This window comes from Xenopus laevis, chromosome 5S (assembly GCF_017654675.1).
Source record: "Xenopus laevis strain J_2021 chromosome 5S, Xenopus_laevis_v10.1, whole genome shotgun sequence".
In the NCBI taxonomy this organism is placed as follows: Eukaryota; Metazoa; Chordata; class Amphibia; order Anura; family Pipidae; genus Xenopus; species Xenopus laevis.
Genome location: NC_054380.1, coordinates 3702767 through 3718803, shown reverse-complemented (window position 1 = coordinate 3718803; position 16037 = coordinate 3702767). Strand labels below are relative to the sequence as shown.

At 39.2% G+C, this 16037-nt stretch overlaps 1 protein-coding gene across 1 annotated transcript in view; it reads left to right on the top strand.

The window, feature by feature from the left end:
* LOC108717374 (ADP-ribose glycohydrolase MACROD2) overlaps window positions 1-16037 on the top strand; it is a 1335613-nt gene that overhangs the window by 1230549 nt on the left and 89027 nt on the right. Inside the window, exon 9 of the mRNA XM_041564180.1 lies at window positions 9869-9950. Within this exon, the coding sequence (XP_041420114.1) occupies window positions 9869-9950 (82 nt within the window). The remainder of the gene's footprint in view (window positions 1-9868; window positions 9951-16037) is intronic.

Here is a 16037-nt window from a genome sequence, read left to right as displayed (position 1 = left end):
CAGGGTACCAGGTGTTTATTACAATATGTTCTCATAGGTGATTCTGGATAGGGATACTGGGCTTTCAGCATATTTGTGCTTGTTTTAAAAGTTACCGTATATACTCGAGTATAAGCCGTCCCGAGTATAAGCTGAGGTACCTAATTTTACCTCCAAAAACTGGGAAAGCTTATTGACTCGAGTATAAGCCGAGGGTGAGAAATGCAGCAGCTTCTGGTAAGTTTCAATCAAAAAATTGAGGGTTTCTGCTCCCATCGGAGGTGCCGGCGTCTCGTTTTTGGATGCCGGCGACCATTCTTGGACGCCGGAAACTATTCTTAGACGTCGAATATTCTTGGAGACTATTCTTGGACGCCGGCGACTATTATTGGACGCCGGCGACTGTTCTTAGACGCCGGCAACTATTCTTAGACGTCGGCGACCGTTTTTTGCGCTTGACCCGAGTATAAGCCGAGGTAGCGTTTTTCAGCATATTTTGGGGGCTGAAAAACTCGGCTTATACTCGAGTATATACGGTAAATAAAAATTATAGATTGCTTGGTGTCTTCAAATGTTGTCAGTAATGGATGTAGTGATGGGCGAATTTCTCCCAGCAAAAAATTAGCGAAACTCAAATTTTAATCCCTGCATCAATTTTGACGCCTGCAGCAATTTTGACGCCGATGTTAAAGTCTGGCTTGTTGACATCCAACGTTTTTGATGCTAAAACGTGCAAATTTGCGTCTGGCGAATTTATTCGCCCATCACTAATGAATAGAATTTCTCTTTGATAAAACCAAACCGACATGATAATCTGGTCTGAACCACCCAAGTCTTTTTCTGTATTGAACGGACATGTTCTTGAATAGTTCTCAATGCAGGACATAAAGGGAACACGGCGCTGTAGATATAAGTAGTTCTGGATTTTATATGAATGTTAATGCATGCAACATCAAACAACTGGCCGTTTTGTTTCTGGAAATAAAGCGCTTTTTCCTTCGTGCACATTCATTACAATAAAGGGCAGCAGGGACTTTCTTTTTTTATTCCATTCTTTAATTTCCTTGACACATTAAAGAGCGTTTATTAAGTTAAGCACCACCTCTGCAGATGTTTCTTATGAAATGGGGGAGGACTACAAAGGGACGTGGCGAGTTTTTAACAATATTCAACAAATTTTTAGCAGCCGTGTGTAATTGACTGCGGTATGTGTATATTCAACTAGGAATTAATTTGTGACGTCTAGCTAAACGTGGCCTTATTACTTACATATGCCGGGCTTTGCATGTGTTTTGCAGTGTTTACATAAAAAACGCCATATTGTCCCTAGCAATACACAGGTTGGTGTTCTACTGAGGCTTGTTCCTATATCTTCTTCTTCTTCTAGTTCTCTTTCTGGCTGGGCCTTGGTGAAGCTGACTGTAGTAGTTAAGAGAAGAGTCCTGCCTGGGTCCAATTTTTAAATCCCAGACCTACTGTAACCTAGACTTGTGACCAAGACTTGGACCCACAACACATATTTTTACACACTTGGACCATCTTCTCAAACTAGACATCAAATTCCATAGTCCTGACTTGACCAACTTCCTTCTGGCCACCATTAAACCAACAGTAACACAAAAAAGGTCTTTTAAAGTAATGAAAACTATAATGTAGTGTTGACCTGCTGTGGTATAACTGGTGTGTTTACTTCATAAACTCTACTATAGTTTATATAAATCAGTTGCTGTGTAGCCATGGGGGCAGCCATTCAAGCACAGGATACACAGTAGATAACAGATAAGTACTACTATAGTTTATATAAATCAGTTGCTGTGTAGCCATGGGGGCAGCTATTCAAGCACAGGATACACAGTAGATAACAGATAAGTACTACTATAGTTTATATAAACAAGCTGCTGTGTAGCCATGGGGGCAGCCATTCAAGCACAGGATACACAGTAGATAACAGATAAGTACTACTATAGTTTATATAAACAAGCTGCTGTGTAGCCATGGGGGCAGCCATTCAAGCACAGGATACACAGTAGATAACAGATAAGTACTACTATAGTTTATATAAACAAGCTGCTGTGTAGCCATGGGGGCAGCCATTCAAGCACAGGATACACAGTAGATAACAGATAAGTACTACTATAGTTTATATAAACAAGCTGCTGTGTAGCCATGGGGGCAGCCATTCAAGCACAGGATACACAGTAGATAACAGATATGTACTACTATAGTTTATATAAACAAGCTGCTGTGTAGCCATGGGGGCAGTCATTCAAGCACAGGATACACAGTAAATAACAGATAAGTACTACTATAGTTTATATAAACAAGCTGCTGTGTAGCCATGGGGGCAGCCATTCAAGCACAGGATACACAGTAGATAACAGATAAGTACTACTATAGTTTATATAAACAAGCTGCTGTGTAGCCATGGGGGCAGCCATTCAAGCACAGGATACACAGTAGATAACAGATAAGTACTACTATAGTTTATATAAACAAGCTGCTGTGTAGCCATGGGGGCAGCCATTCAAGCACAGGATACACAGTAGATAACAGATAAGTACTACTATAGTTTATATAAACAAGCTGCTGTGTAGCCATGGGGGCAGCCATTCAAGCACAGGATACACAGATGGTGATGGGCGAATAAATTCGCCAGGTGCAAGTTCGAGGCAAATCTTACACGTTAGCTCTAATGAGGAGAATCCTTGTTATGTCTTGCGTCAACAAAAATGAATTTAAGTGGTTGAATTTTTCTACCTGTGTCATAACTCCTGACTTTTGTACACCATGAAAGATCGAGCAAGCCTAGAACAGGTATAGGATGTATTATCTTGAATGTTCAGGAGCTGAGGTTTTCTGAATAAGGGATGTTTCTGTAATTTGCTAAAAATCATCAGGATTGTTTTGCCACCAATATGGATTCATGAAGCAAATACAAGGGGCTGTTTTATTATAACAGACAAAAGGGAAATCATTAAAACAAATATAAATGGTTATTTGGGAGATGAGCTTAGTGTCATTTGAAGATTTCTGGATAATGGGTTTCCAGAAAAGTGATCCCATACCATAAAGGAATTAGGGGGAAATTTACTAAGTGCCGAAAATTTGCAAATTTGCAGCTTCGCAGTTAGTGCAACACTTCGCCAGGTGAAAATTCTCTCAGACAACACTAATTCACTAACATGCGAAGTTGTGTACAGGGCGCTGAATGCTGGTGAAGTTGCGCAAGCGTTAATTCAACAAGCAGAGCGAAGTTGCACTAGCGTTGGCTAATTTGCATACGGCGGGAAGTTAAAGTACAATGGACGTATATGTTGCAAAAAATACATTACATTACACAAGCCTGGGGAAGCTTAATATAATAATATAAAGTTGGTATATTGCCCTACACATGAGCCCACTGTATAGTTTATGTTCCATATGTTAGGAAATGTAGGGGGGAGCGGGTTACCCCAAAACCTTTCTAAGCTCTTTTGCAGCCTATCACCCTGAAAAAATGAAAAGATGCCAACTAAAAAAAAAAATGTTCAACTAAATTTTGAGGAACTCCTATCTACTCTATTGCACTTCACCTGTCTGAGATGGCGAAGGCAAGTCTGGCGCAAGAGGTAACGTTCAGCAAAATCCGCATCTTAGTGAATTTGCGCAGTTACGTCCATTCGCCAGAAAGCAACTTCGTCTGGCGATTGAGTGCGAATGAGCGCCAGCTTCAGTCTCTTTCGCTAGCGAAGTTACCCCTGCACACCCGTTAGTAAATCGGCGAAGTACCGAAATGATGTTACGCTGGCGAATGTTCCCCAGCGTTAGTCACTTCGCCCTTTAGTAAATTTGCCCTTAAGGCAATACTACACGACCGATTTCGCCACGATCTGACGCGCTGCACAAAATCCCAGGCGTCACATCGGATGCGACGGAAACAAGTTAGGTAAATCAATTGTCGCATTGTGTCGCATTGTTGATGCGACACGACTGTTGGATGCAGACGCTGCACGCTGTGTCTGCATCCGACAGTCGTGGCGCGTCGCATCAACAATTGCGACACTGCCATTACCTTGTTTCCATCGCATCTGATGTGACGCCGGATCGGCGGCGAAATCGCCCTTGTAGTCCTGCCCTTAATGCTAAAGCAATTTCTAGTGCCTTGTACCTGCCGGCTGGTTTACACCCCATTTAAATTCAGCAGTAACATAGATTGCAATGGTGGAAGCACCCTCTCATTTCGGCAGCTGTATGGGAGGAGCGGCAGACAGAGCAGCGCTAGGGTTTAGTCATTAAAGGCAGATTAATTATATATCTTAATACCCCCCAGATTTGAAGCTCATGGCATTTTAACAAGGCGCAAGTTTATCTGAGGATCTTCTGTTCAGTTTGTAGTTTAAGCAAAAAAACATAAAGAAATGTAACCGCAAAGTTCAAAACAAATAAAAACCTACAAAGAACATTTTGAAATCAATAAAGGGACACGGGGCTAAAAAGACAACATTTACCCAGATCCTTTTATTCTGCAGATTTTTGCAGCTCTCATTGATCCGCTGCTTTAAAAAGAAAGGGAGAGGGAGGTTAAAGGAAAAAGTCGAAAGTGTTTTGTTAATCTCTTGATCTAACAGGAGACTCATTTTGACATTTGCGCGAATAAAATATTCTTCCCATTTGCAATTTATTATCAAGCGATAGAATCAAATCAATCACAATATATGCATTTTTGCGTGTCCTTATTTTTTTTGCTGATTATAGGATTATCTCGCCTATGTCAGCTGTCACAGAACTAGTAACTGTGAAAAATGGAGGTCATTTTCGGATATTTCAAACGCATCAATGTGCATCCATCTTCGCGGGAGTGGGGCTTAATAATGAGGAAGATTGATTGGAGAGACACTATCAAATTTGTGTGTCTGATGGGAAAAAAATGAATTCCTTGTTTTGATGGGTATATTAGCAAAGCAAATGTTTTCAGAAACAATTTTAGCCGTTTTGCTGATGGCTTTCTTAGTCATAACATGTCAAAGCCACAAGAGACCATTTAAATATTGTTTAAATAAAATGACAACGCGGAGGTAACTTTAGTTCAGTGGAAGGGTTCATATATAATCAGCAGCCACAGACACAAATTCCGAAGCACTATGGGGTAGATTCACTAACAGGCGAACTTTCGCCAGCGTCAGCTTTGCACAGCTCGCGCCACTCTGCCAGGCGCAAATGCGCTACGACTACACCAATTCACTAATATGCTGAGTTTCATCCTGGGTGCTGAACGACTGGGTGCTGAACGCTGGCGACTTTTCGCTATCGTTACTTCGGCAGTGCGAGCATTTCGCGCTAGCGTTCGTTGCCTGTTTGCCTAATGAAAATTCACTAGTGATCTTGCGCTTGGGTCAATTTGCATAGGGTGGTTAATTTAGGGGCCGATTCACTAACTTCGAGTGAAGGATTCGAAGTAAAAAAACTTCTAATTTCAAAGTGTTTTTTTGGCTACTTCGACCATCGAATGGGCTACTACGACCTTCGACTACGACTTCGAATCGAAGGATTCAAACTAAAAATCGTTCGACTATTCGACCATTCGATAGTCGAAGTATTGTCTCTTTAAGAAAAAACTTCGACCCCCTAGTTCGCCATCTAAAATCTACCGAACTCAATGTTAGCCTATGGGGAAGGTCTCCATAGGCTTTCCTAAGTTTTTTTGATCAAAGGAATCGTTCGATTAAAAGGATTTTATCGTTCGATCGAAGGAATAATCCTTAGATCGTTCGATCGCACTATTTGCGCTAAAATCCTTCAACTTCGATATTCGAAGTCGAAGGATTTTAATTCCCAGTCGAATATCGAGGGTTCATTAACCCTCGATATTCGACCCTTTGTGAATCGGCCCCTTAATGTGGATTTAACTAAAGTGGAGCTGGTTACATAAAAGTTATAAACTCCTTGTAAGTCATTGCCATGGCTTATTGACAGGGTTTCAGAGAAAACATCCTTACTGTGAATGAGAGACGTCCAAATATCTGCCAGGAAATAACAGCTTTTCAGATTCTGCAGGATTTTCTTAATTCCTTCTGGTTATGTTGTGAGTTATAAATCTCAATGAATAATCTTGAATTTGAACTTGAATTCACCTTTGCATAAAGCAGTCCTTCAGTTTTGCTCCAAGCGCAATTATGGATTTCATAATTTTTGTGAGTTGTGTTTATGTCTTAAAAACATTCTTTTAGGGGCCGATTCACTAACTTCGAGTGAAGGATTCGAAGTAAAAAAACTTCGGATTTCGAAGTGTTTTTTGGGCTACTTCGATCATCGAATGGGCTACTTCGACCTTCGACTACGACTTTGACTTCTGATCAAAGGATTCGAACTAAAAATTGTTAGACTATTCGATAGTCGAAGTACTGTCTCTTTAAGAAAAAACTTCGACCCCTTAGTTCGCCATCTAAAATCTACCGAACTCAATGTTAGTCTATGGGGAAGGTCCCCATAGGCTTTCCTAAGTTTTTTTGATCGAAGGATATTCCTTCGATTGTTGGATTAAAATCCTTCGAATCGTTCGATTCGAACGATTTAATCGTTCGATTCGAAGGATTTAATTGTTCGATCGAAGTAATAATCCTTCGATCGTTCGATCGAACTATCTGCGCTAAAATCCTTCGACTTCGATATTCAAAGTTGAAGGATTTTAATTCCCAGTCGAATATCAAGGGTTAATTAACCCTCGATAATCGACCCTTAGTGAATCGGCCCCCAATTGTTAGAATAAAAATTCTATTACCTCTTGGGTTGTATAATGCCTCAAAAGAATTTCAGAGACTCACAAAATACTACAGGTGCCATAATTATGTTCAAGCATGGTGGGAAATAGAAGTGGTATTATTGATGGCATTGTGGATGAAAATAAAGTAAACAATATGGTTTTGTAACTTTTTGACTAATTTGACATTAAAGTATCATTATTGGGGCTGTTTACTCAAGAAAAATCTATGATTTGTGTTAATTCTTGAGCTAAACAGATCGGAAATTAGACTTCCGGTGTAGAGATAATCCTCCTGCCTAATGGACTACTGATTGAAAACTATGTTTAGCACAGGCCCTTTTCGTTGAATTCATGTTTAACAATGTACTGTATATACTGCCCCTTTGAAAAGGTGCAAAACAGGTGTAAAAATAGTCAATATTTATACCTCTTTAACAAGGTTAACAGGGTGGTCTCATGCTGTGATTAACATACCATTTAAATCTATACTTTCATTACAACTGAAACTTGTGCACATTCTTAATTAATAACAATTTAAATGATAAGTAAAACATGTTATAAGAGTCTGTTGTCATTTCAGAAGGATGGATTTTGATTTTCAAGTTCCCCCACAGTTTAAGAACCTGCACTCCATTTATTGTCTCAAGGGGGGGGGGGGTCTAATACAGTTCAATGATAACATTTGGGGTTACATAATAAAAGGTGCAAAGTTTGCTACGCGTCTAATCATGTAGAGCAGCCAATCAGCATGTAACATTTATTACTGGTCACTTGTTTAAAAGGAAACATTGTATGTATGAATACCTTGTATTAAATATGGTCCTTTATAATATTTATGGGTGCCAACAAAAACACATCTGGTTTAGTGATGTGCTGGTCAACAAAAAAGTTGACCTTTACCTGCCCACTCCCAATCTGCACCCGAACTTGCCCACCAATTGTCCCTCTCAGTAGGGATGCACCAAATCCAGGATTCGCTTCGGAATTCAGCCAGGATTCGGCCTTTTTTAGCATTATTCGGATTTGACCGAATCCTTCTGCCCGGCTGAGCTGAATCATGATTTGCATATGCAAATAGGTGACCTTTGTTCACAAAACAAGGATGTAAATTGTTTTTCCCCTTCCCACCCAAATTTGACATCATGAAAAGGGGCAGGGCAGGAACACAAATATATATAGTCTCTGGGGCAAATTCACTAAGCGCCAAAGCGCCTAACGCTATCGTCAATTCGCTAGCGCCGAAGCGCCTAACGCTAGCGTCAATACGCTAGCGTTGGTCATTTTCGTTACTTCGCAAATTCACTAACGAACGCTGGCGTACATTCACTAGTGTTACTTCGCACCCTTACGCCTGGCGAATTTGCGCAATGGACGTAACTACGCAAATTCACTAACGCGCGCAGTGTACTGAACGCTACCTTTTACGCTAGACTTCCTTCGCCACCTCAGACCAGGCGAAGCGCAATAGAGTAGATAGGGATTGCTTCAAAAAAAGTTCACATTTTTTCTAAGTCCCAAAAAACGCTGGCGTTTTTTCTATATTATGGGTGATAGGCTGAAAAAGATTGAAAATTTTTTTGGGGCTCCCCTCCTTCCCCCCCTACATTTCCTAAATCATGGCACCTTAACTATACAGTGGGCACATGTGTAGGGCAAAATAAACATTTTATTTGATGTTTTGAAGGTTTCCCAGGCATTTGTAGTGCTGCTACATATTCCTCCATTGAAATTTGAATTTGGCGCTGTATGCAAATTAACCATCGCTAGCGTAACTTAGCTTAGCAAATCAACGCTAGCGCAACTTCGCAACCTTACGCTACCCCTGAGCGCAACTTCGGATTTTAGTGAATTTGCGGAGCGCTATCGAAATTATGCCTGGCGAAGTGCGTCGAAGTGTGGCGAAGTTACGCCTGGAGCAACTACGAATCTTAGTGAATTTGCCCATCTACCGGAAGAAGCTGACACAGGAAGGTCACAAACTTTGTGTGAAAGTTGGACCTGCCCCTTCTGACCAATGGTTCCTGCAGGTTTTGGGCCAGCCCGCACATCACTTTTCTGCTGATTTTGTAGTATTCCAGGATATAATAACAGTTTACTTTATTTCTCTTTATTGCTTGGCTGTATTTGGTAACACCATACAAGCTTTTTATATCAACTATGACTCTTGTTTTCCATCGTTGACCATTGCCCCTTTGCCTTGGACCTCTTTTCTGACGTCCTTCCATAGACTAGAGTTAATATGCTCTATAAATTACTTTATCTATGTTATCTCCTCATCACTTTGGTTGGATTTCTTTTGACATTTACAGCTATTGCAAGAACTTTATCTTTACATCTCTAATGCTCTTTGTTGTTGGTTACATTTCTTTTTCTGTTTCCTTCCACCATTCTTATAACCCACAGGAGAGAAATGACCTGCTGGATAACACACCGTGGGAAACAGATGCAAACGGATACCACTTAGAGAATATTAATCTTATGTATAAATGTAGAACTCCACACCCCTAATACATAGAATAAATGAGATATTGGTATTAAGGCTACATTTAATTAATAAAATGCTGAACAGGAACAAGATATACTCTACTTTCCTAAACTATATATAAAAAGAAAAAGAACAGCAATATTAACATTTGTCATTTGATAAATAAGGTACTATTTGCCTTCGCACAAGACTACATTGTTGCATAAAGCTAAGCTTTTCTCTAAATGAATTCTCATAGTTTATTTTGTGCTTTTTAAATATAGAAAACACTGGAGGGAATGTAAAAACAATACTGCATAAATTAACAAAAAAGCTCTAAAACTGTTTACCGTATTTTCATTATTTATTCATGCGTTTCTTCTGTATTCGTTGCGTTTTTGGCTGGGAAGAACTACAGTATATGCCGTCGTTTGATGCTAGCTTTGATTGTTATTGTATACATAATTATGTATAATAATTGCGACACAGCCTAGAGAAATGTATATAAATAAATGTAAAATGATATGATATAGATAGTGTATTTCACATACAATAAGTACTGCTAATACCATTGGTTCCTTCCATTTAAGTAATATACTGTAGAATGTAAATGAAAATATTGTAATGGCTGGCACATAAAGCCCTGCTTGCATTCCTTAATATCTATATATTCTTTGTGATTGCAGATCGACCGGGTCATTTTCTGTGTCTTTCTGGAAGTTGACTTTAAAATCTACAAGAGAAAATTAAATGAATTTTTTCCAAAAGGTAACATTTTATATATTGGTGTTTACGTGATTCACACAAACGCATGAAAACAAGATGTTGTTATCTTTTATAAAATAATGTGACCAAGATGCCATCTAGGGGGTTATTTATCAAAGTCAGATTTGATCTCAACATTTTCTGCTACAAACTCTGATCAAATCCACTCGGGTTTTCTTACGCTTATTTATTATTACGTTTTCCCGAAAAAAAAATTGCTTTTCAAGATTTTTTCTGATTGTTCATCCAAAAATTCAGATTTCTTATGCTTTTTTTGCCCGAAAACTCCAGAAACGATGGGGTATTGCACAAGACCCAGCAAACATCAAAAAATCATTGGGACTTCTCCCATTAACTTACTGTATATGCAACCTCAACAGGTCTGAGATGCCAGATTTTCTATTCAGACTTTTCCATCCTCTGGGTTTAATAAATTCTGAAAAATTCATGATTTCTTAGCATTACGAAATAAATTTTTTAAAAAACTTGATTTTGCAATTTCTTGGTGCCTTGTTTGTGCACAGAGATCCCTTAAATCAGTACCTCCCATTTCTTGGGTTTCCCATATAACCAAAATCGACAAATTGTCAAACTTTTGCTAATAACATATAGCCTAGACTAAAGGGATAAACTGTGTCCCCATCAGATTATAGCAATAAACTCTGTATAATGTCCAGGGAGTGAACACCTATTTAATCCTTAAAATTTAAAAATTGAGGACAAGTACATTATACACAATACTTTAAGATTTAATTTATAGTAAGATAGTAAGTTAGGTTGAAAAATGAAACACGTCCATCAAGTTCAACCATTACATTTTTTTAACTTGCCTAACTGCCAGTTGATCCAGAGGAAGGCAAAAAAAAACCCCCATCTGAAGTCTCTCCAATTTGCCTCAGAGGGGGAAAAATTCCTTCCCGACTTCAAAATGGCAATGGGACCAGTCCCTGGATTAACTTGTACTATGAGCTATCTCCCATATCCCTGTATTCCCTCACTTGCTAAACACCATCCAACCCCTTCTTATACCTATCTAATGTATCAGTCTGTACCACTGATTCACTTCCCAGCTCTCCCTGTAACACCCCTTTCCCTCCTCTAATCTCATTGGCTCCCTCCTGTCTGCTGGGAGGAGCTACTGGTGAATAAAGCATCCAACCCTTCCTTGTACCTATCTAATGTATCAGTCTGTACCCCTGATTCACTTCCCAGCTCTCCCTGTAACACCCCTTTGCCTCCTCTAATCTCATTGGCTCCCTTCTGTCTGCTGGGAGGAGCTACTGGTGAATAAAGCATCCGACCCTTCCTTATACCTATCTAATGTATCAGTCTGTACCACTGATTCACTTCCCAGCTCTCCCTGTAACACCCCTTTCCCTCCTCTAATCTCATTGGCTCCCTCCTGTCTGCTGGGAGGAGCTACTGGTGAATAAAGCATCCAACCCTTCCTTGTACCTATCTAATGTATCAGTCTGTACCCCTGATTCACTTCCCAGCTCTCCCTGTAACACCCCTTTCCCTCCTCTAATCTCATTGGCTCCCTCCTGTCTGCTGGGAGGAGCTACTGGTGAATAAAGCATCCGACCCTTCCTTGTACCTATCTAATGTATCAGCCTGTACCACTGATTCACTTCCCAGCTCTCCCTGTAACACCCCTTTCCCTCCTCTAATCTCATTGGCTCCCTCCTGTCTGCTGGGAGGAGCTACTGGTGGTATCAGCCTGTACCACTGATTCAGGGAGACAATTCCACATCTTCACAGCTCTCACTGTAACAAACCCCTTCCCAATATTTAGGTGGAACCTCTTTTCTTCTAATCGGAATGGGTGACCTTGTGTCAGCTGGAAAGAGCAAATAAATCATTAGAGAGATTATTATATGATCCCCTTATATATTTATACATAGTTATCATATCTCCCCTTAAGCGCCTCTTCTCCAGTGTGAACACCCCCAATTTGGCCAGTCTTTCCTCATAGCTAAGATTTTCTCTTTACCAGCTTAGTTGCCCTTCTCTGTACCCTCTCTAATACAAATTCAGATCTTCCTAAAAGTGAACGTAAACTTAACTAAAGAAGTAGGGCAGAAATGTTGTACAACCACAGCAACCACAGCTAGTGATGGGCGAATAATTTCACCTGGTGCTTTCCGCGTTTTGCTGCCGGTGAATACATTTGCGAAACTCCCACGAAAATTTGCCGTCAAAACTATTCGGCCACCCATTGACTTAAACGCTGGCATCAAGATTGACGCGAGCACCAAAATCGACACGGGTGTCGATATTCGTGTTTCTAGAATTTTTCGGGAGAAATTTGTCCATCACTAACCACAGCCCTTTAGCAGGGAAGATCTGTTTCTCCAAAGATGCCCCAGTAGCTCCCCATCTTCTTTTCTGCTAATTCACTGCACTGCTCTGTGCTGCTGTCACTTACTGAGCATAGGGACCCACTCACAACATACTGAATATATATCATATAAAAGTCACAATTTTAGGCTGCAGTAAATAATTCAAATTATTGCTACGACAATTTAGAAACCATCACAATTAGCATCAGAACGTAATAATTAGCCCTTTAGAATCCGTTTATATGACAGGCGTTTATTTCTGCTTGATGATTTGCGACAGCCTCTAAGCTTTGCTTCTTAACAGCTGCTCAAAGCACACTGAGCATGTGCATGTCACTGACACTCTTATGGGGCAGATTTTTCAAGGGTTGAAGTGAAATTTCAAATTTTGAAATTAGAATGTTCAAGGTTTTTTTTTTAAATTCGACTAGGGAACAGTTAAAATTAGATCTGAGTTTTTAAAAAACTTTGAATTAGATTTTTTGAAATTTATCATGTACTGGCCCTTTAAGAATTCAAAGTTGACTATTCACCTCCTTCAACCTGTCAAATTGCTGTTTGGAGCTGTTTGCAGCCTTTCTGAAAATCTAGTTTTATTTGTAGAAAAAACTTGAATTTGAGTCGGATTTGATTCAAGTTTGCGGGTCCATCCCATTCAGCCGAGTTTGAAAAATGCAAATTAATTGCAGTTGGTTGAACTTTTGTCGAATTTCAAGTTCAAAATAGGACACCCATGTACTCAAAATTCGACCCTTCATAAATCTGCCCCTTAAAATTCAAGATGGGAAACACCTGTGAAACTTTGGAGGCCTGGATCATTACTACTACAGAAATGCTGAACCTTTAGGCTGATTCAAGTTCAAAATAGAATTTCTAGCCATATTCATTTTTAGGATTTATGTCAAATCAAGGGCTCAAAAATAACTGTAGATGATTATTGGGCAGATGTATCAAGTGAAAAATTGAATTAAAAAAATTAGAATTTTGAGCTATTTTTGTGTACTTTGACTAGGGAATAGTCCAAATTTAATTAGAATTTGAAAAAAAAATTGAAATGTATCATGCACTGTCTCTTTAAAAATTTGACTTCGACCATTCGCCATCTAAAACCTGCCGAATTTCTGTTTTAGCCTATAGGGGACCTCCTAGAATCTATTTGGAGTCAATTGGTGGAAAAATCACAGTTTTTTCGAATTTGATCGAATACACTATTACTTCGATATGAATTCGAACAAAAGTGGGCTATTCACCCAAAAAAAAAGTTTGCATTTTTTTTTTAATAAATTTCGGTTGGTCTTTTTTTATTTGAATTTCGAAGTTTCGACCCTTGATAAATCTGCCCCTAAATGTCTTGTTGTCTGGCCTTCTTGGATACATGGACACCCTGTAAGGCCCCAATCAAACATCCAGTTTGCACTCTGTGTGCAACTTTGAATTTTTTTACATTATAATTTATCTTTACTGTCTGAACCAAAAAGTGACATTTCAGCAAAAAAGTTTATCTTGTTTGCAAATAATTGTACATGTCCCAGTATTAATACTAGGATGGAGGTAGGTTTCAGACATTTTTAGCTTTATGAAAGGGGGTTTGCTCATCTTTGTTCAAAACAATGTAATAGTAAGAGAAAAACAAGCAAAACTCCTCACTGCAGAAACAAAAGGAATGTGAATAAAAGTAACTTTATTATGTAAAAAATAAACAGGCATAAGACTGCGCAAACGCAATTGCAGTAAAACATCTCAAGCAACCTGGAAAGTGTTGTAATTGAAGTGGAAACTGTCATAATTTCAATCAAAACAAGCATTTTGTTTTTTTATGGCTACAGTATCAACAAAAACAGATAATATGCCTCCTTTACAGCTCTATAGGAAGACTCATTTATGAAATGGAAGAGAAAGAGCAGGCGTTTGCATTCCATTAGGGAAACAAAAAACAAAAAAGCAATGGAGAGGTTCTCTGGCTCCATCCTGTGATCATAAATGGATCATAAACAAACCATAAGCTCACGCACAACAATAACTGGGATGTTATTCTACAAGTCAGCTACTCTCTCAAGTATTTTGCTGCTGTGGCACATTTTGTACATTAAAGGTAAATTTCCACATTGGAGCAGGGAAAAAAACAGATGTTAGATAAAATAAAAGTGTTATATTGTTTTAATGCATATTTTTTATTATAAAAAAAACTGTAGGCATGCCTTGACTGGAAAATATTTGCTGCGCTCTTCTGAAACATAGTGGTGTGTAATCCCATAGTCTCATCCAAGTCATTCCTAATATTTATATTTTAATATAGTTTGTATAGGTCACAGCTGACATTCCAATAATAATCCACCTCTGAAAAGGGATGTTAAGCAATAAGTATGGCAATATTTTATCACCTTGGAGAATTCACTTTGTCTTCTGGTGCCCCAGCAGGCTTGGTGCATCTATGATGGTTGCCTTTAGTGATGGGCAAATAAATTAGTTTGGCATAAATTTGTGGCAAATTTCCATGTTTCAGTGGTGGCAAATAAATTAGCGAAACTCGCGTGAAACGTAAAAAATTTTTTGGACTTTAACACCAGCGTCAAAATTGGAGTGAGGTTCAAAATTGACGCAAAGGAAATTTCTAAGTTTCACAAATTTTTAGCGATTATGCGAATTTCACAGAAAATTCATCGATTTTTCAGCGAAGCGACAGAAGAAATTCACCCATTACTAGTTGCCTTACCTGCTTTGTGGCCCACCAGTCCCATTGGAAAAAACACTCCCTTACATGCAAATGATGGACATGGTTTCAATTCTTCATTTGCCAGCTTGTTTTTGTTCACATTTCATACCACTTGCGCCCAATTATATACTGCTATTTTTTAGTGGATATTTTAGGGTTTCTTTAGAGTATGCCACCATTTGCCATTATACCGTATTATGCAGTTTGCCCTTTGTTTTAGCTGGCCCTGAATGGTATTTTGTTTGCCCTGGCATATGACAGAGGTTAGGGTTGCCACCTGTCTGGTTTTAACTGGACAGTCCAGTTTTTAAGGGGCTGTGTCCTTCAAAAAAAAATCCTGTCCAGACAAAAAGATACCCAGCAGTGATGGGTGAATAAATTTGCCTGGCACGAATTTGCGGCAAATTTCTGCGTTTCGCCAACAGCATATAAATTCACGAATCTCCAGTGAAAATTTGGCTCCGTCAAAATATTTTGAACGCACGTTGGAAAAGTTGCTTTAACACTATTTGCACACCCATTGACTTTAATGACGGCATCAAAATTGACCCTGGTGTCAATTTTCAAGTTCGCTAATTGTTTGGCGAAGCAAAACAAGAGAATTTGGCCCTTTACTAATACCCAGTTATGACATGTGATGTCATAGTCCTTCCCTCAACATCACCACCCTGCCCCTGAACATGATGGACCCGCTACCCCATGCCATCATCCCGCACCCTAGTTTTGGCCCCGCCAAAGGTGGCAACCCTACCAGAGGAGCTTTCTGACAGACTGGTACTTTATACTGTGGATTGGGCCTTAAAAATTAGAGCGACTATCTATCCTATGTGTGTTTAGCTGATATCGGTGTAAACATTGACGACTGGTTTAGACCAAATTCATTTTGTTTGTACTATTTGCTGACATTCGATGCATGACAGTGTTTCTAACATTCTTTTAGCTGTACAACACATTAAGCCTCTGGATGTATTTGAATTTGTGTTAGAATTAGCTTTCTTTGGTATTAGTTTGTGTTCAGTGTTTCTTCTTCTTGCA